The sequence below is a fragment of the Podarcis bocagei genome (assembly GCF_964188305.1).
Source record: "Podarcis bocagei genome assembly, chromosome: 1".
Lineage (NCBI taxonomy): Eukaryota > Metazoa > Chordata > Lepidosauria > Squamata > Lacertidae > Podarcis > Podarcis bocagei.
Window position 1 is genome coordinate 112,673,264 of NC_138125.1, and position 25,887 is coordinate 112,699,150.

Here is a 25,887-nt window from a genome sequence, read left to right on the forward strand (position 1 = left end):
GGCAGCTATTGCCCCCATCACCACACATAGAAAATCCCCTCGCCTCATGGCATTTATGTCTGACAGGACAGCTATTTTCCTAGGACAAAAACCGCTTGACCTGGTGGCTGAGTCGGTATTGTTTACAGCCCCTCCAAGTATCCCCATTTTCCAGGGACAGTCCCAGATTTACAGAAGCTGTCATGCTTTCTGATTTGACCCCAGAATGTCCCACTTTTCCTTAGGACATCCCTATTTTCATCAGAGGGTATGGAGTTAAGTAACCTCCAAGCCAAGGAGAAAACCTTTAGAAGACATCTGAAGGCAGCCCTGTATAGGGAAGTTTCTAATGTTTAATGTTTTGTTATGTTTTTATATGTGTTGGAAGCCTGCCAGAGTGGCTGGGGCAACCCAGTCAGATGAGCGGGGTATAAATAAAGCGATGATGATGATGGTGATATTATTATTATTATTATTATTATTATTATTATTATTATTATTATTATTATTAGAATAAAGGTAAAGTTACCCCTGACTATTAGGCTATCATATTGATAGCTAGGTGCCCAGTTTCTGGGCAATTTGATATTTATATCTAGGAATCTGAGGGTGGCCTCTAAAGGTAAAGGGACCCCTGACCATTAGGTCCAGTCTTGGCCGACTCTGGGGTTGCGGCGCTCATCTTGTTTTATTGGCCAAGGGAGCCGGCGTACAGCTTCCGGGTCATGTGGCCAGCATGACTAAGCCGCTTCTGGCAAACCAGAGCAGCGCACGGAAATGCCGTTTACCTTCCCGCCAGAGCGGTACCTATTTATCTACTTGCACTTTGATGTGCTTTCAAACTGCTAGGTTGGCAGGAGCAGGGACCGAGCAACGGGAGCTCACCCCGTTGGGGGATTCCAACCGCCGACCTTCTGATCCACAGCCCTAGGCTCTGTGGTTTAACACATAGTGCCACCCACGTCCCTAATGATAGAATAGGACATCCCTATTTTCATCAGAGAAATGTTGGAGGGTATATGCATATATGCTATGCACTTCTGTAGTAGGCAGAAAGACAAGTCTGATCCTGTGCACTGCGTTCAATATGAGAAGATACTCAGTTATTATTTTGCTGACTCCAGAATTCAGCCTTTTACTCAGTAGTGGACCTTGGGGTCTCAAATGTCAGCGGAGACCTGTGTAGAGCCCAAACTCGGCGTGCTGCCTCTTGCTCCACTCCAAATCATAGTTGTGGTGTCCCCGAGGCTCCACACCCAGTGTGATCAAATCGGTTCCGGTCCCCTAAATCCAGCTCTGGACTGGATGGGAGCCCCTCAATTGAGACTGAATCCCAATATGAAAAAACTGCTGTGGGAAGGTGGGAGGTTCCCATATCCTGGAACTAGGATATATGACTTGTTCTGGGAGGGGTTATACTCCCCACAGAAAAAAATGGGTTCATAATCTGGGATTATTCCAGTAACCCACTTTGTCAGTGATGTCTCAAGAGGATTCTGTGGCTAAGAATGTGTATGCCCAGATTAGACTGGTTTTCCAGCTAACTGTTGTTCCTGGGCTGGGATAGCCTGGCCTCAGTTGTCCGTTCTCTAGTGACCTGCTTGGACTACGTTAGTGTGCTCCACATGGGGCTGCCCTTGAAGACAGTCCACATTGGCTGCAGAATGCTGCTAGGTTAGTGAATGGGCAGCTTGATGAGACCATGTGTTACTGTGTTATTAGCATAGAGTTGTTGTGCTTGAGTGAATTTTGCAAACTGTATTGATTTCTAATCTGTAATGGGAAGAATAAAATAGCACTTAACATATTAGGCATGTTATTTTTATTCCCTTAAAGTCCTTGTGATGTAGATGATTACACCTCATTTTACAGGCGAGGACTACAGCAAAGGAAAACATCCACCTGCCTAGCTAACAAGCTGTTTGATAAGTTTTTAGAAACCAGGCAAAGGTTTTTCTTCAACCAGGCCTTTGGCTGATTAATATTCTATGTCCTTTTAAATGTGGGTTGGCTTTTTTGGGGGGGAGGGGAGAGTATTGGTTTTGTTTTGTTATTATTTTTATTATGTATTTTGTGTTTTCATTTTATATTTTTATGTTGTGAACCGCCCTGTGATCTTTGGATGAAGGGCAGTACAGTCATGCCTTGGATTCTGAACGCCTTGCGAGTCAAATATTTTGGCTCCCGAACACCGCAAACCTGGAAGTGAGTGTTCCAGTTTGTGAATGTTCTTTGGAACCCGAACGTCGGACGCGGCTTCCGATTGGCTGCAGGAGCTTCCTGCAGCCAAGTGGAAGCTGCGCCTTGGTTTCCGAACGTTTTGGAAGTCGAAAACAACCAGTGTGACAGCCAGTGAGCTATCAGGCCCAATTTAGTGTGTTGATTGCCGCATATAAATCCCTAAATGGCTTGGGACCCAATTACTTAAAAGTGTGTCTTCCCCAGTATCAACCATATTGGACCCTATAATTTGTAGATGAAGCCTTGTTGCTGATGCAGCCATTGGGGCCTGCTCAGTTGGCGTTGACCGATGACAGAGCCTTCTCAGTGGTGGCTCTCCATTTGTGGAAAACCCTCTTTGGTGAGTTTGTCGCCACCATTATTAACTTCCAGCAATTGGAAAACATTCATGTTTACCCAGGCCATTGGTGGCTAAAGAATACTGCTCATGGCAACCCTCAGATCACCAGATAAAGCAATGTTTTAAACCATAACTGTTTTTAGAATGTCTTGACCGTTTTTAAAATGCTTTTTGAAATAAATTGGGGTTGTGTTTGCCATCCTGGACTCCTTCAGGAGGAAGGGCAGGATTTAAATCCAGTAAGTTTCTCTCTCTCTCTCTTTCTCTCTAACCCCTATGTTTTGTGTCTCCTAGCACTTTTTTATACATGGGACACAACTGTAATTAAGAAGTGCAGGATGAAAAGATGGCGCAATCAGTGCTGGTACCACCAGGACCTGACAGCTTCCGCTTTTTCACGAAAGAATCGCTGGCAGCTATTGAACAACGCATCGCTGAGGAAAAAGCGAAGAAGCCCAAACAAGAGCGCAAAGACATCGACGACGATGAAAACAAACCAAAACCCAATAGTGACTTGGAGGCTGGCAAATCACTGCCCTTTATCTATGGAGACATACCTCCGGGAATGGTGTCGGAGCCCTTGGAGGATCTCGACCCATACTACCTTAACAAAAAAGTGAGTCTTTGCTGTGAGTTTAGTGCAAGTCCCACCGGAATGTGATGGGATGGAAATCCTGCAACCTTTCGGCTGAATGCTTTTTAGCCCGTGCAACTTACTGACGCTTATTATCCAATATGTTCTGTTTTTCTTAGTTGACTTCACTGACGCTGCCCATAAATAAGTGCTACATAGTAGTGTTTATAATATTCCCCTCCTCTACATTTGCATACAGTGAAGCAATTTTATTATATGATGCTTGGCAATTGTTGCTTACATTATCTTACACCTAGAGAAGGGCTTGAAAAATGAATGAGTAAAGGTTTTATTAACTTCGCTGCTAGCAGCACATCTTCCTTTAGTAATATATATTTTTTAATTATTAAATACATTTTGCAATTGCCCTTTGGCTCCTTTATGTCATTTCTCTACAACAAGGGTTTTTACATTGCATATTTTGTTTTTGAGCTGTCCAGTCTTCAGCAAGGTTTGATTTTATTTTTTTATTTGCAAAACAATTCTGTACCTCCAACATTAAGAAAAACTAATAATACCATCGTGGTAAATAGCATAGCAGTAGCTGTGGAACAGGGACACGGGTGGTGCTGTGGGTTAAACCTCAGCGCCTAGGACTTGCCGATCGTCAGGTCGGCGGTTCGAATCCCCGTGGCGGGGTGCGCTCCCGTTGCTCGGTCCCAGCGCCTGCCAACCTAGCAGTTCGAAAGCACCCCCGGGTGCAAGTAGATAAATAGGGACTGCTTACTAGCGGGAAGGTAAACGGCGTTTCCGTGTGCTGCGCTGGCTCGCCAGATGCAGCTTGTCACGCTGGCCACGTGACCCGGAAGTGTCTTCGGACAGCGCTAGCCCCCGGCCTCTTAAGTGAGATGGGCGCACAACCCGAGAGTTGGACACGACTGGTCCGTACGGGCAGGGGTACCTTTACCTTTAGCTGTGGAACAGTACTCTCAGAAGGACTAAGGCAGCTTTCCCATGATGCAGTGTGAAACTGTTGTGTAAGGCAGTCGATTCCATAGATGGCAGACTTCCATATTCAGAACAATCAGGACTGGCCTTCCCATGAAGCAGTGCGAAGCCGATACGTATTCCACGTATTACGTCCTTGCCTCTGGGTGTTATTCCATAGGAACAGGGCATAATTTTACCCATTAATTTCCGCTTTGAAAATGTTTAAGGGCAGAACTGTACTTCTTCCTCCTATGCAATCTGTATATTAAGCCCCGCTCAATGAAGAATCGTTAACTTTCAAAGGTTATGTCTTTCAGATGACTTATTGTGAATCGAGTTGTTTTACTGTGGGGAACAAATGGTAGGTTGCAGTTGAAAGGTAGATAAGGTTCCTCGCTTACCCTCTGCCTGGCCCTCTCCCGCAAAGTAAAAGGCAACTCAACCATGAGGATTTTAATCTTGGCTGGAAATGTCATTGATTTGATTAGACGTAGATGTACTATTTCATTAGAAACAGAGAGGTGACGCTTTCGCTTAACTCTGCTTAGTTATACATGGGCAGATGCATGGATAATTTCTGTGATTTCTCCCATGAACCCAGATCTTCCTGTTTTGAGCATAAAACAGCCCTCAGACATGGCAGCTCAACAGAAAACACTATATTAGGAAAGGTTTCTTTTAAACAAGTATATGAAACAATCAGACTGCAAGTGAAACATCAGACCAAGTCCAGCATTTTGCAAAGACAGATACCTTTCAGAGCTCACAAATGTGTAGGCCTCCTTTTGTTGTTTGTCCCTAGTATTCCTTAATTTCAGGTGGCATGCCTCTGTATGTGGAGGTTCCACTAAGTTCTCATGACTCATTGCCATTGATAGGCCTATCTGCTCTGATTCTCTTTTAAAGTGGCTATCTTATAGCAATGAATTTTGAAGTTCACATTGTATGAAGAAGTTGTGTATTTCCTTTGTTTAAGAGTAACCCTTTGGAAACTAATTAGTCTCTTGAATTATTTGTTCAACAATACAGAAGCTGGGAAAAAAGAACAATGGCAGCCCCACTTAGGGTGGTTGTTGCTTGTTGGCTTGTATGTTTTTCTGCAACATGTCATCGACACAAAAATAGTGTGTTAGTATTGGATGTATACCGCACCATCCATTTGCCATTTTGCTTTCATAATTGTTCTGCAATATTGCCATATAGAGGGGCACTCTTGTTCTATAGCACAACGAAAATAGGACAATAGAAACTCAGAATATGTGTGGTATGAAAAGTTATAGGAATTTAGCAGGAAATTATGAGACATGCACCTATTGCAAACAAAGCAGCTTGATTGTTACAAGCTTGGTGGATCAGGGGGATGCTGTTGATGTAGTGTATCTTGATTTCAGTAAGCCTTTTTAAAAAGTCTCGCATTATATTATTGTTGAGAAGCTGGTAAAATGTGGGCTGGATGAGGTAACTGTTTGGTGGATTTGTAGATGGTTGACTGACCAAATGCAAAGAGTACTCACTAATGCAGGCATGGCCAAACTTGGCCCTCCAGATGTTTTGGGACTACAATTCCCATCATCCCTGACCACTGGTCCTGTTAGCTAGGGATGATGGGAGTTGTAGTCCCAAAACAGCTGGAGGGCCAGTTTGGCCATGCCTGCGCTAATGGATCCTCATCATCCTGGGGAAAAAGTGACAAGTTGGGTGCTGCAGGGTTCTGTCCTGGGACATCGTTGTTCAACATCTTTATAAATGACTTGGATGAAGGAATTGAGCGGATGTTCATCAAATTTGCAGATGACACCAAACTGGGAGGGGTCACGAATGCCACGGAAGATAGAATTGAGATTAAAGATGACTTTAACAGATTGGAGAACAGACCGCAAACTAACAAAATGAATTTCAGTAGGGACAAGTGTAAAGGTCTACACTTGGAAACTTAGATGGTCTTCAGCAGCCTCACCTTTTGTAGCTCCCCCAAACCAGGAGCTGAAGCTGTTTTCCTCTAGAAACGTTTGTATGAGGAAAGATGGGGAGAAAGTGGATGAGGCTTGAAGAATAAAACACCTGCGAGAGGGAAAGACGTTGTGAAAAATTAAGTTCAAACATTTGGGGCTCAGAGATGATCAGAAGGAGCAACTTCTACAGAAAGAATCCTTTATACGTCCAAGGATTCAGATTAGGCCACCTACTTGCTAATCCTGTGGCCCTCCTGTTTTAAGTGAATGGGTCCAGCTTGCCTGCTTACGCTTCCTCAGGGATCTGCAGGGCTCCTGGTCACATCATGGCTGTCTTCGGAACAAGAGGGAAGGGCACTCCTTTCACCTCGCCCTGTCCCTGAGCAGAGGGGAAGCCCTATTTCTACCTCACCCCAGATATGTGTATTCAGGATCAAACCTAGATGTCCCTTGGAACTCAGGGAATTATCGCTTGCTGAAATCAAAAGGCAAAACTTCGTGTAAAGTTTTAACTGCAGATTTCCCACCCACCCCTTCACTGTTTCTAAATGAGAAGGCTTTTTTTTATTTAAAAAAAATGTGATGGAGCTGTTATTGGAGGATGGTGAATAAAATATAAATGGTTACTTTATTGCTGTTGATGGCTAAATGTAGACATGAGAGCACAAGCAATTCATAAAAAGAATGAAATAGGAGGAATAAATGTATTAGCGGCGGCGAAAACCTGGCAGAGAAACAAAACTTGCAATCTTGGCAGGCATGAAGGAAAACAGCCATTGTAGTTATGCAAGTGTCTACTCTCTTGTCGGGGGAAAGACAAATATCTCAAGTGCTTCCTATAGCATGTGATAGTAAAAGCAAACCAGCCCTTGTGGCCTGAGTTTGTGAGGTACGTTAGACTTGAACACGTGCAAGCAATTATTCTAAACTCTTCATATTTGAATGCATTGCTACAGCAAAGCAGATGTCACTGAAGGTGTGAGAGACAGCTTACCACTTCATTCCCTCTCTTTTCTGTACAAAACGAGGATTGAAGGTTTTAACTGCAGTTAGAAAAACAAGCTAAGCACTTGCACCCTAATGCAGTCAAATATGACTTTGCTTCAAAGGCAGTGGGACCTTACAGCGGAATCCTAAACAGGTATACTCAGAAGTAAACCCCATTGCGTTCAATGAGACTTACTCAGTAAGCACACTTACTGAGCTGTAAGCCTCACAGAGTTCAGCAAACTTCTGAGTAAACCTGCAGGCGGATTCTGTTGTTAAAACACATAAAACTGCAAACCTGAAGATGTTGCAAAACTGCAGGCCTGAAGTTGTTGCTTAGGAACACAGGGAACTGACTTTTACTGAGTCAGAGCACTGGTCCGTGCAGCTCAGTGTTGTCTACACCGACTTGCCAGTGACTCTCCAGGATTTCAGACAGGAGACATTCCTAGCCTTATTGTGGAGGACACCAGGGATTGAACCTGGAACATTTTGTGTGCCAAGCAGATGGTCACCCACTGCCAAACTACCGCTGTGCAGTTGTAGGAAGCCATTTCCAAGCATCAACAGGGCCTATGAGGTAATAGCAATGAGGGGGCCGTAATAACAAGCTGTATCTATTCTGAATCCTCATGCTGTTCTGACCAAATGCCGCACTGGTCTACCTGCATGCAGACTAATCCTTTCTTAAAAACAGCAACAGCTGTCTTGCAAACAACTGCAAGGACAGAGCCGGTAAAACCCAAATCCAGTTCTCAGGTGGAGGCTGCATCTTTAAGATTCACACACAGTGGTCTTTCAGGTCCTGGCTGGAAGTTAAATCCAGTGCCGTGCAGCCAATTGCCACAGAGGGTAAAGGGACCCCTGACCATTAGGTCCAGTCGTGACCGACTCTGGGGTTGCGGCGCTCATCTCGCTTTATTGGCCGAGGGAGCCGGCATACAGCTTCCGGGTCATGTGGCCAGCATGACTAAGCCATTTCTGGCGAACCAGAGCTGCTCACGGAAATGCCGTTTGCCTTCCCGCCAGAGCGGTACCTATTTATCTACTTGCACTTTGACGTGCTTTCAAACTGCTAGGTTGGCAGGAGCAGGGACTGAGCAACGGGAGCTCACCCCATCGTGGGGATTCGAACCGCCGACCTTCTGATCAGCAAGTCCTAGGCTCTGTGGTTTAACCCACAGCGCCACCCGCGTCCCTGCCACAGAGGGTTACATAAGAATATAAAAACAGAAGAGCCCCACTGGATCAGGCCAATGGTCCATCCAGACCAGCATCCCGTTCTCACTGTGGCCAACTAGATGCCTATGTGATTCCCAGCAACCAGTATGCAGAAGCAGTTTGCCTCTGACACAGGAGGTAATATAGCCATTGATGGCCTTACCCTCCACAGATTTCTCTAATCCCATTTTAAAACCAACTTGGTGTCAATCACTAGGTGTTGTGAAAGCAGATTTCATAATTTCACTATACGCTGTGTGGTGAAGTCCCTCCTTAAGTATTAAGCTAGTTGTGACTAACGTAAATCCATCGTTTTCAACTGATCTAACTCTGACTATGACTTTTGGGCTGCAGCCCAGGATGCTTAAAAGTCACCGGGTCCTTGCATTGTTTTCCATACCAGGTGTCGCGAAGGAGAACAGCGGTATTACATTTATATTTGTAAAGTTATTTTTAGGCTGCCTTTTTAGGCATTGGCCCACGCATAAAAACACAATGCATCTGAAAACAAAAACTAGGTGTTTTAAATGGCAGCAGTACAAAATTGTTTTAAAATATAGGCCACTTTAGAAAACAAAATAAAACGGCAGTGTGGATTCTAGCAGCTAAAAAAGTATGCATTCTTTAAAAAAAAGGTCTCTAGGTTAAAAAATATATAGGCCTAAGTTTGGGGGGGGCAGTGGAGTCTGAAATAAATAGTTGTTTTTTTTTTATTCACCAAGATTTGCAGAGTTAAAGCCACGTGAACTTTGAGGAGAGAGTATTCTCCTTCTACATGTGACCAGAAGTCTGGAGAATAGTATTGTTGTTTAGTCGTCTGAGTCGTGTTCGACTCTTTGTGACCCCATGAACCAGAGCATGCTTTGGAAACTCTCACTTTCTTCTCAAAGCTTCTCCTTTTTTATGTCCATGGAGTTTTCTTGGCAAAATACTGGAGTGGTTTGCCAGTTCCTTCTCCAGGTGGATCACATTTAGTCTAAGCTCTCGGCTATGACCTGTCCGTCTTGGGTGGCCCTGCATGGCATAGCTCTTGGCTTCTCTCAGTTACTCGGGCCCCTTTGCCACAACAAGGCAGTGATCCATGAAGGAGTGCAGTGCTAAATCATGAAGTTCAGGAGCTCATCATGACAGCTTCCGTAGCCAAGGAAGCGGCAGCGTCACATGAGGACAGGCAGTGGCATCCTCCTGCCGTGGTGATGCCACTGGTGAGGATGGATGGGCTGAGGTGGCAGTGAGGTTGGAGGAACTCTGGGTTGCTGTGATTGGCCCACAGGTAAATGCAGCCCTCCCCATACTGGTGAACACAGCGCTACTGGGAGCATCGCTGCCACTGTTCCGCCCTCATGCGCTGCTGCTGCTGCTGCTGCAAGGAAGTGCTACCGTTTAAACTGCCCACATGAAGTTGAAACCCCAGCAAAGAAAAGAAGTATCCGTCCTCTGCTTGGTTATTTTTCTCATTCATATTTGCTCACTGTGTGCCAATCTGTCACAAGCCTCATCAGTGTACCACCATTCATTGACCAGAGCAAGGAGGGTCTGTTAGTTACTTTGGTGCTGCTGCGGCAGATGATATCAGTGCTCCTACTCTCAGGAGGGGAAGGCCTCTGAAGAAGAGAAGCCGTAATGTTCTTGTAGGTCGGGCAGAAAAAAAGCATCTGCTGTCCAGATAGTTTTATACAGTTGGTGTATGATTGATTAGCTGAATTCGCCTCAGATCAAGTGTTAAAATGTGTGGCACTATTCGCCACACTGCTTGGCAGCTTTGTGAAAGTGGCCAGCTTATAAATGGTCATTTACGCTCATCAGGTAGCAGATCTCGGCCATCCTGATAATTCTGTGTAGTAGATAGCAGACATAAGCCGCCTTCCGTTCTCCATTCTGTGTAGGTTGCCAGCATTTTAAAATTTCATCTTAAGAGGGAACGTGACTGGAGCTCACCCAGTTATGTGATAAGGAAACAGGACTCATTCATATTCTGAGTCCTTGAATATTTCTAAAGGAACCCAGAGCAGGGTCCAGGATAGTGTTCATAACAAAACACTCCCAGAACATTATTTTACAGCAAAAGCCCCTTAACGTGCTATATAGCTTAATGCTTAATTAACCCGGATGCTGTGAGAAGTGTTTCTTCTAATCCACAAGACAGGAGGTTGCTTAGGCAACCAGTCTGACTTGATATCTGGTATACCAAAGAAGCCATCGCAGAGTGAGGACCGGTCATTTGAATCCAGTAGATAACAGGCAAGATTAGGTGTTAACGCTGCTTGGGAATTTTAAGAAATCTGTATGTGTTCAGGAAGCCAGGCATCTCTCGCATGTGCGTATGCACTGCTCCAAAAGTCGCTGCACCACATCAGTTACTTCAGCAAAGCAGCCACTTGAATTGCCTGTAGGGCAAATTCACGCAGGTGAATGACTTCACTGTGACCCCTCCTGTCCGTTCCTTTCTGGGAAAAAGAATTGTGTGAATATCAGCTGAGGAGATACCCAGCGGTTTCCCAAAAGTGGCCCTGCAGCCCTGGATATTGCAGCAGAATTACACCCTTTCCCTGCACCAGGCATTCCTTCAGTTTGGAGTACAACCAGAACAGGCAACGTGTAGGTTCAAATGTGCAGAACTTTTGAAGCTACACATTAGCACACACACACACACACACCATTCTTTTTTTTTTGACACATTCACTTTTTTGACACATTTGAACTTCAGCTTCCTAGCTGTTGAGAGCCAAATCTTCCTAAAAGTTGATGTCATAACCTTTCTACCTAGCCGGGTGGAGTTGTTCGGTTGCAGTGCTCCACAGAGCAAGGCCTGCCCATTGATCTCAGTCAACTTAGCTGTGCCCGACTCTGAGTAGGACCAGGCTATTGGGGAAGAACGGCTGAATGGCTGAGGCTGTTACCTGCCTGCAACACACTTCTGGTTCCATCTTCACAAGAAACTGGTCTGCAGTCATAATGGTAGGAGGAAGCAAAACACCCTTCTCCACGGTGGCCTGAGGGTCTGGGCTTCGTGTGGTGTGCCCCAAATCTCCTTCCCCTTTTAAAAAACTTTTTAAAAACAAAGTTTATATGGCAGCTGGGTGCATTGCAAAGTGCAGTGCTGGCAAGCCCCCCACCACCTTAATTTCTCAGAGCTGTAATTAGCATATGCAAATTTTATGCAATTTTCTGTTACAGCCCAGCCAGCCAAAATCTAATTCCTAGTATTGGCTGGGAAGAGCTGATGCCTGCCTTGTATGTCTGGCTGTGCAGAGGAAGATGTCTTGAGACTGAATCCTGAACCTGATTGGTTGAGTAGCCTTATGGAAATCACGGTATTAACTGAATTAGATAGGGAAGGTTTTCTTTTGTGTATACTGTTCTCTAACCAAGCTTCTGTGTCTCTGTGTTTCAGTGCCTGAATGATAACACAGGTCAATGTTACATTGCCGCGAATCAATTCTTTCCCCATTCTCTCTGTCCCTTTTTCTTCCAGACATTTATAGTATTGAATAAAGGGAAGGCGATCTTCCGATTCAGTGCCACTTCCGCCGTGTATATGTTAACTCCATTCAACCCTCTTAGAAAAATAGCTATTAAAATTTTGGTACATTCATATCCTTTTCAAGTGGTTACTTCACAACAAGTGAAACGGTGCTATTCTGTTTTTTTGGTGTTATGGTTCTTTCCAGGCATTTGGTCCAGGGAGCCCATATAATCACAACATGCCCCAAGCAGCTGCCTTGTTCTTTATAATGGTAAAAATGGCCCTGGCAAGCAGGGGAACAGAAGGGAATCAAGTGTGGCAAGAAGTGTTGGCTTGCTGTTGAGTTTACTCTTGAATGCCAAGAATGCAACCTCTACCTTTCCGTTTTGCTCTAAGGGTCAAATGCACAAATGGGTATACTTGCGTTTGTTGGCTAATCCAAGAAAATTCTTAATGAGCAAAGCTACCGTATTTTGCGCCCCATAAGACGCTCCGGCCCATAAGACGCACCTAGTTTTTTGGGGGGGAAATAAAGGAAAAAAATTATTTCCCCCCCAGGCGCGGGGCTGGGGCAGCCCGAGCTTCCCCCGACCCCAGCCCGCAAACAGGCAGCTCTCTGCAAGCCGTGGGAGCCCAGCGGTGGTTCCCGCTGCTTGCGGAGAGATCCGCGAAGCCTGCACGCGCTGGGATCAGCGCTTGCAGGCTTCGGGATGCCGGCAACTCTCCCCAGGCAGCGGGACCGTTCCCGCTGCTTGCGGAGAGATCCGCGAAGCCTGCCGGCGCTGGGATCAGCGCGGGCAGGCTTCGGGATGCCTGCAACTCTCCCCAAGCAGCGGGAACGTTCCCGCTGCTTGCGGAGAGATCCGCGAAGCCTGCCGGCGCTGGGATCAGCGCGGGCAGGCTTCGGGATGCCTGCAACTCTCCCCAAGCAGCGGGAACGTTCCCGCTGCTTGCGGAGAGATCCGCGAAGCCTGCCGGCGCTGGGATCAGCGCGGGCAGGCTTCGGGATGCCTGCAACTCTCCCCAAGCAGCGGGACCGTTCCCGCTGCTTGCGGAGAGATCCGCGAAGCCTGCCGGCGCTGGGATCAGCGCGGGCAGGCTTCGGGATGCCTGCAACTCTCCCCAAGCAGCGGGAACGTTCCCGCTGCTTGCGGAGAGATCCGCGAAGCCTGCCGGCGCTGGGATCAGCGCGGGCAGGCTTCGGGATGCCTGCAACTCTCCCCAAGCAGCGGGAACGTTCCCGCTGCTTGCGGAGAGATCCGCGAAGCCTGCCGGCGCTGGGATCAGCGCGCGCAGGCTTCGGGATGCCGGCAACTCTCCCCAAGCAGCGGGAGCATTCCCGCTGCTTGGGGAGAGGTCCGCGAAGCCTGGAGAGCGAGAGGGGTCGGTGCGCACCTACCGCTCTCGCTCTCCAGGCTTCAGCGAAAGCCTGCATTCGCCCCATAAGACGCATCCACATTTCCCCTTCATTTTTGGAGGGGGAAAAGTGCGTCTTATAGGGCGAAAAATACGGTATACCTGTGTGGAGAAGGGAGCAGGATTGCAGGGAGACAAACAGAAGCATCTCACGAGTGACAAATTCCAGCGCTGGAGGGGATTCCAGTTCCATTTTTTAATTCCCAGTTTGCAGGTAACCAGAGGAGACCTAACATCCTTAAACTCGCATGGCTTGGCAGAAGCACTGACTGCTTCTTTGTTCTTTAGAACCGTCGCGCCAAAAACAGGTGTTAAGGAGAAGGGGCTGGAGTATTTCTAAGTCGAAAGCTAAGGAGATCTGAAGCATGTCCTGGGAATCCCTTGCACACTACTCTGAGGAAGGGCATGATGCAAATGTAATAAATGAACATCTAAATATGCATGTATGCGTCTTCCGTAAAATAAAAGAGCTCTACACATTCCTTAGTTTATGGTGCCATCCTGTGGCCATTGAGAGCCTATCATGTCTAGGTAATTAAACAGTATGCATTTGTGTGGGGATATTCCCTTAAGTTATTGAGCCTTTGAATGACAGAGGAAATAATTTCTATTGCGAAGGTGAAGAGAACAAGTTATGTTCAGTGTTCATAGTGATGTAAACCTCAGATCATTTTGAGTGGGGCTCTTGCTTAGCCTTTTCCTCATCCCCCATGAGTGGAAGCCCAGTTTTCCCATATGGCAGCTTCCCTGGTGATCCATTGACAGCAGTCGAGATGGGCTAAAGCCAGCAAAACATTTAGTGCTGTCTCCCTAAAGAGGCAGCAATTGCTGGCTTGATCAAACAATCACACCTGGAGTATCTAGAATAATGTATATATATATGGACATAGGAAGCTACCAGGGCACTGGTCCATTTCGCTCATACTGAGTGGCAGCAACTCTCCAGAGTCTTTTCCAGTTGTACCCAGAGATGCTGGGATTTGGGACCTTTTGCAGCTGCTTCCCCGTTGGCTTTTCCATTGTTTTCGCAAACAACAGCAAGAACAGAAAACCCTACCTTATTTTGGAACCTTGCCATGTTTTGAACATACTATAAAATCTACCTTAGATGAGATAAACTTTTGATTCACATTTGAAACTAATTGTCAGGTGGCAAATGGTAACCTACAGCATAGACATACACAGAGTTCAAGGAGCCTTCATCTGACCTCATCATTTCCTGCCTAATGTTCCATATTCTGAAACATCATTTTGAAGTTGCCTGCCACTTTGCTGAGCACAATAATGCTTAGCTGTGTCATCACCGTTTAGACTTCCATTTGCATCTTAATATTATACCGGCCACCCACATCCGACTCAAACCACCTGTTTCTACTTCTGATCCAGAAGTAAAATGGCTTTATCCTTCCTTCCTTGAAAAACAACAGCAACAATTTAATATTTCAGAAAGGCTATTAGAATGTCCATCAATCCACCTATTTTCTTTTAAATATGGAGCGATAAGTGAGGAGGTTATGTGATGTTCCCCAAGCATCATAAAAACCACAGGAAAGATTAATGATACTGGAAGTGAACCAGAATGTACTGTTGATGTAATCAATTTTTCTTATGAGTTCTCAAAGAATATGTTCCTTAACAACAACATACATTATTCAGCATGCTTATTATGTGCACTATTTTGACCAACTGTGTATTTATGACCATGAGTAACCCTCCGGACTGGACAAAGAATGTAGAGTAAGTTAAGTCTAATCACTATTCAGTGTGTTAATGAATATATAATGCATGTTTATATATATATATATAAAGTTATCCAAGGGGCAGTTCTGTTGGCAAGAAACCAACAATGCTGGTTCTTGTTACACGGGTTCCCACATTATGCAAGCATGCATTTGTGCCCAAGATTGACCCCCTACTTGTTCACATTTTACACTTTTAAGCTAAAACAGAACTCAAGTTAAATGCCTGACTGGACCATTTTCTGTGCTCAAGAACTGATCTTCGCTTCCCTCTGCCTCTTGCTATTTCCCAATTCAAAAGGCAATTAAAATGCAGAATGGTGATAGAATCAGATTTGTAATATGGTACCCAGGGATGTAACAACAGTCATGTGACTTCTTTCAGTTTGGACACAACCCAGTGTGGGTGGGAAGGTAAACCCCACACTTGCTGTCTGCTAACAATGGCATGTGACCAAAGGTTGCAAACAACCAGCTACAAATGCACTCTTCAAAATGTCAGATCAAGCAGAAACTATGCCACTGAAATTGGCAAGTGAGGAAAAGCTCCAGGCTAGAGGGGAGATCAAAGTTGAACACTCAAGGAAGGAGGAGGAGCAACCTGCCCTTCTTTGCACACTGGTTTCCTTTTCCTTTTCTTCTTTTCTATTAAAATAGAATGGGAGAAATTTATTGGTTACTTGAGGACACATTGTAAACAAATCAAAACTAGCGGGATTGATATAAATGCGTGCAGTAAGAGATAATTAAGGGGAGGAAAAGAGGAAATTTATAAATATATTTGAATTGTATGTGCAGTAACAAAAAGATAGGAAATGGTCCCAGTCAAAGTCCAGCGTTACCTGTTCTTCTGCTGAACCATCATGGTGACATCCACCCACAATGAAACAGCAGAAAGTGGTCTTTTCCTTCAGAAGGGTCCTCCTCTATTTCAGACCCCAAGTATAGAATCACAGCCTTGGAAAGGGTCCAGGGAGGACATCCAGCCCCACTGCAAATCATACAACAATATAATTCCCTGGCCTGTCCTAAGACGGTTGGAGCATATAAAGCCAATCCTGGCCCACCTGAACTGGCTGCCAATTAGTTTCTGACCCAATATAAAGTCCTGTTGTTGTTGTTTTTAGAAAAAATATAATTTTATTTTTCATTTTCAACTTTTACAAACATTTTAGCCAGAAAAAACAAAGTCTTTACAAATCTAATTTACCTTCCCCTCGACTTCCCTCTCTTCTGCACACCTAGTTTACTCTGTTTTTGCATCTTCTTAGTAGCTGAGGAAGAAGTGGTGAAATTAACCAGTAAGAAGACATGTAAACAGTAGAAGCCAACCAGTCAGTCTTCTCCCTCCTTGCCTATGTGACTTTGATCTCTCCCAGCTTTCTGCTACTAATGGTGGTGGTGAGGGGAAGCCTTAGGAATCCTGACACTGCATATAAATCAGCTCTGCTTTGTGCACCTGGGTTGTCATCCAGAGACAGAGCTCATAGCTTTCCCTTTGGAAAACAATTCTTGCTATTCCACTTTAGACTTCTGACATCTTCCCCTCCCCCCGCCACCCGATTTTATAATTGTCTGTTTTTTGTTGGGAATATTTTGTTGAAATCATTAATACTTGTTTTCTGTTAACTGTTGCACTGATATTTTCTTCAGATACACATTCACGGGAATTTATACCTTTGAATCACTAATAAAAATTCTTGCAAGGGGCTTCTGTTTAGAAGAGTTCACTTTCCTCCGGGATCCTTGGAACTGGCTTGACTTCACTGTCATTACATTTGCGTAAGTATTTGTTTGCAGTATTTAAAGGGGGGTGTTGTTAGTCACTGGTTACCTCAAGTTGAGACAGGGAGGGAGAACCTTTAGAGAAAGAGATATACAGTACTGTTGATTTTTAGCATCCTGTGCTGCAGAGCCATATTAGAATCTCTGCCATTTGTATTGTAACTAACTCTGGCTTAGCCCTCTTAGAATCATAGAATCATAGAGTTGGAATAGACCACAAGGGCCATTGAGTCCAACCCCCTGCCAAGCAGGAAACACCATCAGAGCACTCCTGACATATGGTTGTCAAGCCTCTGCTTAAAGACCTCCAAAGAAGGAGACTCCACCACACTCCTTGGCAGCAAATTCCACTGTCGAACAGCTCTTACTGTCAGGAAGTTCTTCCTAATGTTTAGGTGGAATCTTCTTTCTTGTAGTTTGGATCCATTGCTCCGTGTCCGCTTCTCTGGAGCAGCAGAAAACAACCTTTCTCCCTCCTCTATATGACATCCTTTTATATATTTGAACATGGCTATCATATCACCCCTTAACCTCCTCTTCTCCAGGCTAAACATGCCCAGCTCCTTAAAATAAGCTCGTTTCATATCCTGTCTTCTTTTCTGTTCACCGGAATGGAAGCTACCTCTCAAGTTCCCAAATTAGTTTAAAATAAAGCAGTGTGATTTGCTCGTTGTCATTTTAATTTAATCTGAGAAAAGGCCCCCCACCCCCAAGCAAGTAACGTAAAGTCTGCCTCAATTCTGAATAACTGTGATTTGATTCTACAGGTATGTAACAGAATTTGTAAACCTAGGCAATGTTTCAGCTCTTCGAACTTTCAGAGTGTTGAGAGCTTTGAAAACTATTTCTGTAATCCCAGGTAAGAAGTGAGTGGATTGATGAAGTGTCAGGCCCCTTGTATCTCCAACTGTTTTTTGTGTGCTGTCATTGTGTTTGTGTGTGAACTCCCCTATTGCAGATATGTGACAGAGTTTGTGGACCTGGGCAATGTCTCAGCGTTGAGAACATTCAGAGTTCTCCGGGCATTGAAAACAATATCAGTCATTCCAGGTGAGAGCTAGGTTAAACACGGAGGCTGACCTTTCAAAGCTCCATTAAAGATGAAACCGCACTTTTAAGCATAAGCCGTGTTGCTTGCTGCACTGTATAAGCAAAAAGAAAAAGGGAAAAAAAGCAAGAATCAAAAACTTTTGTTTTCAGCGATTCTTTGCTTTTTAACTATGGCAGCTGGATTATTATTATTTTTTTCCAAATCAGCCTTTGCGTTTAACAAATTCTTGCATGAGACATTTGCAGTAAGTGGCTATATGATTTGCATCTTATGACATCAAGCTTTCCGCTTTTAAATTAAGAATCAAGATTAAGGCTTTCATACTGATGCAAATTTTACCATTTGTTGCAGGCACTCCCAACCGAAACTTGCTATCAGTTGTGTTTGGGTTTTTCTTTCTTTATTTTTTAAAATTATGCATAAATAGATGCAAAATGTGAAAGTTAGCATGGGCTTTTTTCTGTGCATGGGAATTTTCTAAAAAGATGTCCTTCTTCTCCAAACCATCACCCATTTTTATTCAATAAAACTGAACATGGGATAATTGAAATAACTAATTAAAAAAACAACACCTTATTTGTGTTGTTGAACAGTTCAAAAACCGACTCCACAATAATGGTTTGGGCAAGAGACACAAGCAAAATAAAACAATATACTTTTCTACACAGGGCTGAGATACAGCATGGACCGCAAAATTGCGTTTTTGCTTAGGCAAAGTGTTTCTCTGATTATGTACCACAGATACCTCAATATATCTGTTTTATTTTCATACACAGTTTCAAATCAGCATAAACCTAACAGCTTTTCATTCATGTTCACAGGCAATCAGGCTTTTTCATTAAACTGTCACAAATATAAAAACCATTTTGTTGTCATTCTGCATGAAACATTAACTAAGTCAAGCACATTCACGTGACATACAGTATATTTAGCGTGCGACATCGCAATGAATTTCCCTTTCTGTTTGCAGGCCTGAAGACCATTGTGGGGGCCCTAATTCAGTCAGTGAAGAAGCTCTCAGATGTCATGATCCTGACTGTGTTTTGTCTGAGTGTATTTGCATTAATAGGGCTCCAGCTTTTCATGGGGAACTTGAGGCATAAATGCCTGATTTGGCCGCCAGACAATTCTACTTTTGAAATCAACATAACTTCCTATTTCGATAGCACAATGGGCGATAATGGTACCTTTGTTAATAGAACTGTGACTACGTTTAACTGGGATGACTACGTCAGTGATGACAGTAAGGCCTGGTGACACATTATTACTTTTTGATTGATTGATTTTGATATAGAGAGAGAACTTAATGTTTTGCTGATCGCAGCTAGATTGTTGTCAATAGGCACTAAAATTATGCAGCACAGCCTAGGCTATAGTGCTGAAACTGAGTCCTGGGTTTGCAGGCACTGATGATGAGCTGAATAGCGAGAGGAAAAACACACACCAATAAATAAATTTTAGAAAGGGGCAAGATTAGACACGAACACACAAAGCATTTTTTAAAAAAGACTCCTTTCTCACTGCTCCGCTCTCCCTTTCTTCCTGCCCAGGGCAGTCCTGCCCTTCGACTGCCCCACAGAGCCGCCATGTCACACGAGGCTAGACCTCAGTGGCAGCAGTCTCTTCTTCTCCGTGCCCTCTTCCCAGCAGCCACCACCAGCTGCCCAAGGGAGGAGGCCAGCAGCAGCCATGGAGAGTCAACAGGATGCTCCCTCACCACCACCATTCAGGGCAAGCGCCAGCTCATCCTCCTCTGTGAGCTCAGTGGCAGGGGAAACAGGGATGTTCCGGGATCAAATCAGAAACTTGGATGGCTTTCGTAATTCCAGGACTGGCCCTGCTTTACCTATGCTCACAAAGAAAACTGCAAGACTTTGTGCTGGCATTACTGAATGAAGATAAATCGCTTAACTCTAAATGTCTAGTCATTTTAACGTCCTTGAGTTTGCCTATGTATTTACCCACACAGCTGAGTCTAGCGCGTTGTGGGTTGTACAAGCTTTACACACGAGAGGTATGAATCACCAATGCATCATCCCAAGGCCATTTCTGTCATGAGGTACACTGGTGCAGCCCAGTGCGCTTCTTGTTTTCCTGTGACCTCTTATAATGGGGTTTCAAGCGGTATGACAGAAATGAATCGGTCTCACTGATTTGACACTGTACTTATTTTAGCACAAACTATTTTACGGCCCGGACCTACACACACTTTGCTTTCATCTTCTCCCCCCCCCCTTTCCTTTTGTATTATGTCTAGCAGATTGCAAGACTGCAGGCAGGAACATATCTCTATCTCTATCTATATCATCTATATCAGGCATGGCCAAACTCGGCCCTCCAAGATGTTTTGGGACTACAACTCCCATCATCCCTAGCTAACAGGACCAGTGGTCAGGGATGATGGGAATTGTAGTCCCAAAACATCTGGAGGGCCGAGTTTGGCCATGCATGATCTATATATCTATATCTATATCTGCACAGCACTTTGAAAAATTCAGGCCCTTTCAAAGCGCATAGTAATAACGATAGTAATAATAATTCACAGTATTTATTCCGAATAGGTCACTGGAGTAAGCATCCCAGTATATAATTTACCTTAACTAGTAATATTTATTTATTTATAAACAAACAAACAAACAAACATATATACTCCTTTCACTAACTGGGTCCCAAAACAGTTTTACAAAATAAAAATGTACACACACACACACACACACACACACACACACACACATATACACATAAAGTATGGATTTAACATTAGAGATCAAAACATCAGAGATTAAACTATCAAAGCAGTGTTCATGATGCAAAGACCTCCTGGAATAAAACAGTTTTAACCAAACACCTGAAACTTAACAGGGACAGTGATTGATTTCTACTAAGAGAGAGTCCCATAGAGTAGGACTCACTACATTGAAGACATGATTCCTTGTTGATGTCATTTGTGCTTTTGGTCTATGGGGGACTACCAATACTGTTTCATAACTAAGTTGAGGGGCTTGTGCCACAATAAATCTATTGGACGATGTATATCCCACCAAATATTCTTTTGGTGGGTGTACCCTCTGAGTGGAGTTGCATTAATGGGATGCCTCTGTCAGAAGGAAAGTGGTGACTTTCACAGGCAGAACTGGGGGCTACATGGAGAAAGAAGGAATTGGCAAAAATTACTTTATCTGCTTTCCACCAGTGGGAATTTCCACTGGATCATCTCAATTCCATTCTTGAGCCTGTTCATAAATGCCTAGTTAGGATCCAAACCTTAATCGCCAAGATATCATGGGGCTCTCAACTTATTTTCAGTGCAATTAAGTGTTATCTATTTCTCTTTCCAAACAGATCACTTTTACTTCTTGGAAGGACAAAATGATGCTTTGCTGTGTGGCAACAGCTCAGATGCTGGGTGAGAGAATGGTCCATTACACTTTATTTCAGAGAGTGGGTGCGGCAGCTGTAGTTAAAGTAACTTTGCCTTTAATATCCAAATCATTTCAGATCTCTAGCATTTCAGGCTCTGAAGCCTGCTGTCTGGGTGTCAGCATCTACCTTTATGGGGATATGAACGAGAGGGCTATGTTTGACATGGAGAATATGTGTTTCAGCAATATGTCCCCCATGCACCCAATCTTTCAGTCTTTCAATTTTCTTTTTACACACTTTGAAAACACTCCTAAGATCAATGAGAGGCATCTCCCTCCTTTTCAGTACCTCTCTTAAGTGTTACACTAAAGCATGATAAATTTAAATAGTAACACTTTATGGTGGTATATTAAGGATTTGGGCAAGACAATGGCTAGTTTTCCCTAGGTAATGTTGAAAAGGCATTGACTCTGTAGACCAGCCTTTCTCAACCTGTGGATCCCCAGGTGTTGTTGAACTACAACTCCCATCAGCCCTAGCTAGCAAGGCCAGAGCTTAGGGATGATGGGAGTTGTAGTCCAACAACATCTGGGGACCCACAAGTTGAGAACCGCTGCTGTAGACCTAAGTAAAGAACCTGGACTTTGGACCCTGTGTGATGCTAAAATTCGGGGGGGGGTGCGTCTCACGCTCAGTTCAACATCATTGTTTTGGCGCCCCCTGAAGGGTGATGCCCAAGGCGGCTGCACCAGTCGTGCTACCCTAAAACCCCTCAGTTCAAAGATCACATGGGGCCCTTAGTTTAATTCCATGCATCCCTCCTTATCATTCAGCTCTCTGGACACTGTAGGTTCGCTCTTGCTCTCCAACTATCCTCTCTGGGAATCTCTTTCTCTTTCACTTGATGTGTGTGTGCAAGAGGCAGACAAGAGATCATGAAGCCCCACCCACCATCAGATCTGGCTCTAACCACTATTGGCTGCAGCCCCAGTTGACTTTTCCCATAGGTCAGTGGCCCCTCATAGGAAGAAGGCTTCTGATCTCTGCTGTAGGCCTTTGCCTGAAGTTGGCTTTCTTGAATGGTTCCTCCGAGTAAAATCACAGTTGAAAAGCATTTTCATTCTACTGACAACTGGCAGACTATTTGCTCAAGCAAACACATTGATTGAGGTGATGTTTTGAAAATGTCTTTCCCCCCCATTTTTTTCTAGTCAATGTCCGGAAGGATATATGTGTGTAAAAGCTGGTCGAAACCCCAACTATGGCTATACAAGTTTTGATACCTTCAGCTGGGCCTTCTTGTCGCTCTTTCGGCTGATGACTCAGGACTTCTGGGAAAACCTTTACCAACTGGTGAGAGACTTTATATGCCAGGAGTATTAGCAATACTACAGAGGTTGATTATATAAACAGGAGCAGCCAACAAGGCACCCTCCAGATATGACTGGACTCAAATTCCAATCAGCAGTAGACAACATAGCCAATGGTCAGGGATGATGGAAATTGTAGTCTCATCATGTCTGACAGGCACCACACTGAGTACCCCTTATTACTATGGCCATAGTAATAAGAGCAGTGTATTACTATGAATACTTAAGTGTATTTCAAAGCTCTGTGTTACCATGTCACAGATAGATCAATCTCAGGAGCATAAAATCACGTGTTTCAAGTCAAGGGCATGGTTGACCATCTTGCCACAAATGGTACAGTCCATAGGGATTTGTTGCATTCATGCTCAGGAACAGGGAAGCTGTAATAGCACAACAGGAGGAATGATAACTGGTGCAAGGTTAAGACCGTCCACAAAACCTAATGGTTTTCAAACCATACAAGTTGTTTCAATGTGCGGCCATGACTCTGGCTGACAGAACTGGCTATTCCAGCGTGCAACAGGGGGAAAGGTGACTCGGGTGCTTTACAAAATGTCTCCGCTGAAGTGAGTCGCAATGTTGCATAATGAACATTTCGGTGTTAGTACTTTGCCTCCCCTCAACCCCCAACCAGCAATATGGCTGCTGCAAAGCAAATTGGCTGTGTACAGAATGGCTTATACAGAATGACTGTACAGGACCTTGAATTCTCATTCTGGCAGCTGGTAGATGTAAATAATCAGGGGGCCAGTTCTGTGGTCAGAAGTCGACTATGGCAGCTGTTCCTCTCCCTTTGAGATAGAGGAAGCACATCTTGCATTAAGCATGAATAAGAGGTGAGGTCTAACTGTACTAACTGGTGTGTATATCCACTTGTAAAAAGGGAATGCAGTGGTTGTTATTACAGCCTCTTAATTACTACATAGTTTGACGTGAAGTTGTACATATAGCTCACGTACATAAGACCAGCATGTATCAGCACACTAAGTTTCTTAACCATTTAACTTATACCCATTTTGAACATGTTCCTTGTCGCTATGGTATAATAAAGAGGCCATTACATTTTATAGGAATGTTATGAACTGTTTTATTCTTTTTGTTCTTTCTTTTTACAGACATTGCGAGCTGCTGGCAAAACGTACATGATCTTTTTTGTCCTGGTGATTTTCCTGGGCTCTTTCTACCTGATCAACCTGATCCTGGCCGTTGTTGCCATGGCCTACGAAGAGCAGAACCAAGCCACCATGGAAGAAGCAGAGCAGAAGGAGGCTGAGTTCCAGCAAATGCTGGAGCAGCTGAAAAAACAACAGGAAGAAGCCCAGGTATCGTTCTTTCTTTTTTAACGATTATTTTTATTGACTATTCAGCACAGGAACAAGAAAGCTCAGGTATCTTTCCTATGGAAAATGTTTGGACAGTTTAAGCATAGCTTTAAGGTTCTAGCTACTCATAGAAAGCAGCCGCCGCTTTAAAGCTGTAATCTCCATTTCAACCAGCTTCCCAGCGGATATTTTGAGGAGAAAGCTACCTGTTATTTTTATCCATATATGATTAAAAATAAAATTTGTTTTGTTTTTGGCTTATTCTCATACAGGATGTTGTGTAAAATCTGTGAAGGTGCTTTTAGCTAGTTAACACCAGCAGCATGTGAGCTTGAAGCATTTCAAGATGGCTGCTGGGTAGTAGGCATTTACTCATACATTATGACAAGTAAATTAGATTATGACAAGTAAACCTTTAGGGTAGGGGTCAACAACCTTCTTAAGCCCATGGATCTCATTTCGGAAGTGGAGACACTATTGTAGGCGTATCCACTTCACTCTGGAGAAAACCAGTCGCACCCACACAAGCCTACCTAGGCAACGTTCCCTCTCCTCAAAGCACAAAACCACCCACACAAAACCAACCAGGCAACACGCCCCGCTATGAAAACCAAACTCCATACAAACACCCCCAGGCAACACAGCACATCCACCCACCTCACAAAATTGAAACAGGCAATCATACCCGCTGTCACCCTCCCTATCTACCCTGATGCTTCTCTGTGCCCCAAAGCTTACCAGTTTGCCACTATTCCCCACTTTCCGTTTTCTGAAAATCAACAACCAGGCAGCTTAGCTGAGTAGGCTTAAAAGCAAAGTACCAGCTCCAGCTGCCTGCACTTTCTTTCCTATCTTAAGAATGTATCTGGGCCCACATGGACCCAGAGGCACCCCAGGGGGAGAAAATAGTGAAACGACTGTTGCTGGAACCTACAGTTGCCTTCCAAAGGCTTTCTTTATTTTTTAAAAAGCAACTTCAATTGCCTGCCCTCAAACCAGAAAACTCAGTAGGGGCTGAGGGCACCAAACGAGGTTTTCATAGGAGCACCAGGGTGCCCACATGCGCCACACTGGCAACTCCAGCATTAGGGCAAAGTTATCAGAATGAGTCCATGGTTCTAGGCCTTCCCTCGCTCAGTCACAAAATGATTGAACGATTCCTCCCCCAGAAAAACAAAAGGTGGCCAGGAAACATGAAGTATGTCTTCTACACTGCAGTAAAGCTGGAATCTAATTTGGTTTCATTTATTTTGCTTTACCCATGTTGCCCTTCTGTTAAAAAAGAAAAATAAGAAGAAAAGAACAGATTGTGAAGCCTAGGCTAAGAAACAAGAATAGGCGTGGCAATTTCTTTTTCATGCTGCAAAGGACTTCTGTCTCCCACATGTTTTGTGGGGCCAGGTTCAGTACTCTTTTACACTCCTCTTCCGTGGAGAGTTATGCTCACAAGAGGAAGGAAGGTGCACACCGTTGCTCTGGAGAGTATTTTTCTTCTCTTGTAGGGCAAGACAGTCATGCTGAGAATTAGGCACCACACACTTCCTCTTGTGAGCAGCTTTCAAGGAATGAGGCATTTGCAGTGATTCTAGCCTGGTGGCTTTAAGTCCTGGTGCCTGGGACAGTGACTAAGGCCTCTTCATCCCTTACCCATAAGGAAAGATTCCTCGAGTGAAATTCAGCCATGTTAGGGTGTACCTGGTGAGGGCAAGCTCCGCCATGTGGCAGGGTGGCATAGCCTGTTTCAGGTGGCGCCATGAGTGGGGGGATAGATGAAGGCAGGAACTGGTGTCTAAATGTTGCACAATACTTTTTAAAGTGTTGGCCAGAGCCTGGGAGAAGGGGTGCCCCTCGCTTCAGGCAGAAACATGCCAGCACCAAATTTTCTGAGGTAAATTTGGCGAGGTCCTGGAAGGCCTTTTGGAATTTGAAATTTGCTATATTGCCTTGTTGAGATGCTTCTTCTTATGTAGTACATGGGATTAGTGTGAGGAACATCAAACTCATCTGCTTTTTTAAAAATAGAAACCCTGGGAATACAGTAGTATTAACGGAGTAGTATTGTGTGCCTTAAATGTGTTTAACTTTGGTTCC

General features: G+C 44.3%; 1 protein-coding gene across 2 annotated transcripts in view; it reads left to right on the forward strand.

The window, feature by feature from the left end:
* The window catches only part of LOC308586141 (sodium channel protein type 2 subunit alpha), a 95,356-nt gene that overhangs the window by 33,094 nt on the left and 36,375 nt on the right, over positions 1 to 25,887 (forward strand). The window contains exons 2-10 of one of the 2 annotated variants that reach the window (XM_081192414.1): positions 2,855 to 3,176; positions 11,760 to 11,877; positions 14,813 to 14,903; positions 16,559 to 16,687; positions 17,458 to 17,549; positions 18,712 to 18,984; positions 21,084 to 21,147; positions 22,316 to 22,457; positions 23,590 to 23,796. In XM_081192414.1, coding sequence (XP_081048540.1) covers positions 2,907 to 3,176; positions 11,760 to 11,877; positions 14,813 to 14,903; positions 16,559 to 16,687; positions 17,458 to 17,549; positions 18,712 to 18,984; positions 21,084 to 21,147; positions 22,316 to 22,457; positions 23,590 to 23,796 — 1,386 coding nt within the window. In that variant the 5' untranslated portion in view covers positions 2,855 to 2,906. Of the gene's footprint in view, positions 1 to 2,854; positions 3,177 to 11,759; positions 11,878 to 14,812; positions 14,904 to 16,558; positions 16,688 to 17,457; positions 17,550 to 17,648; positions 17,741 to 18,711; positions 18,985 to 21,083; positions 21,148 to 22,315; positions 22,458 to 23,589; positions 23,797 to 25,887 lie in introns of both variants that reach the window. The other variant, XM_081192415.1, reaches the window with a different exon arrangement.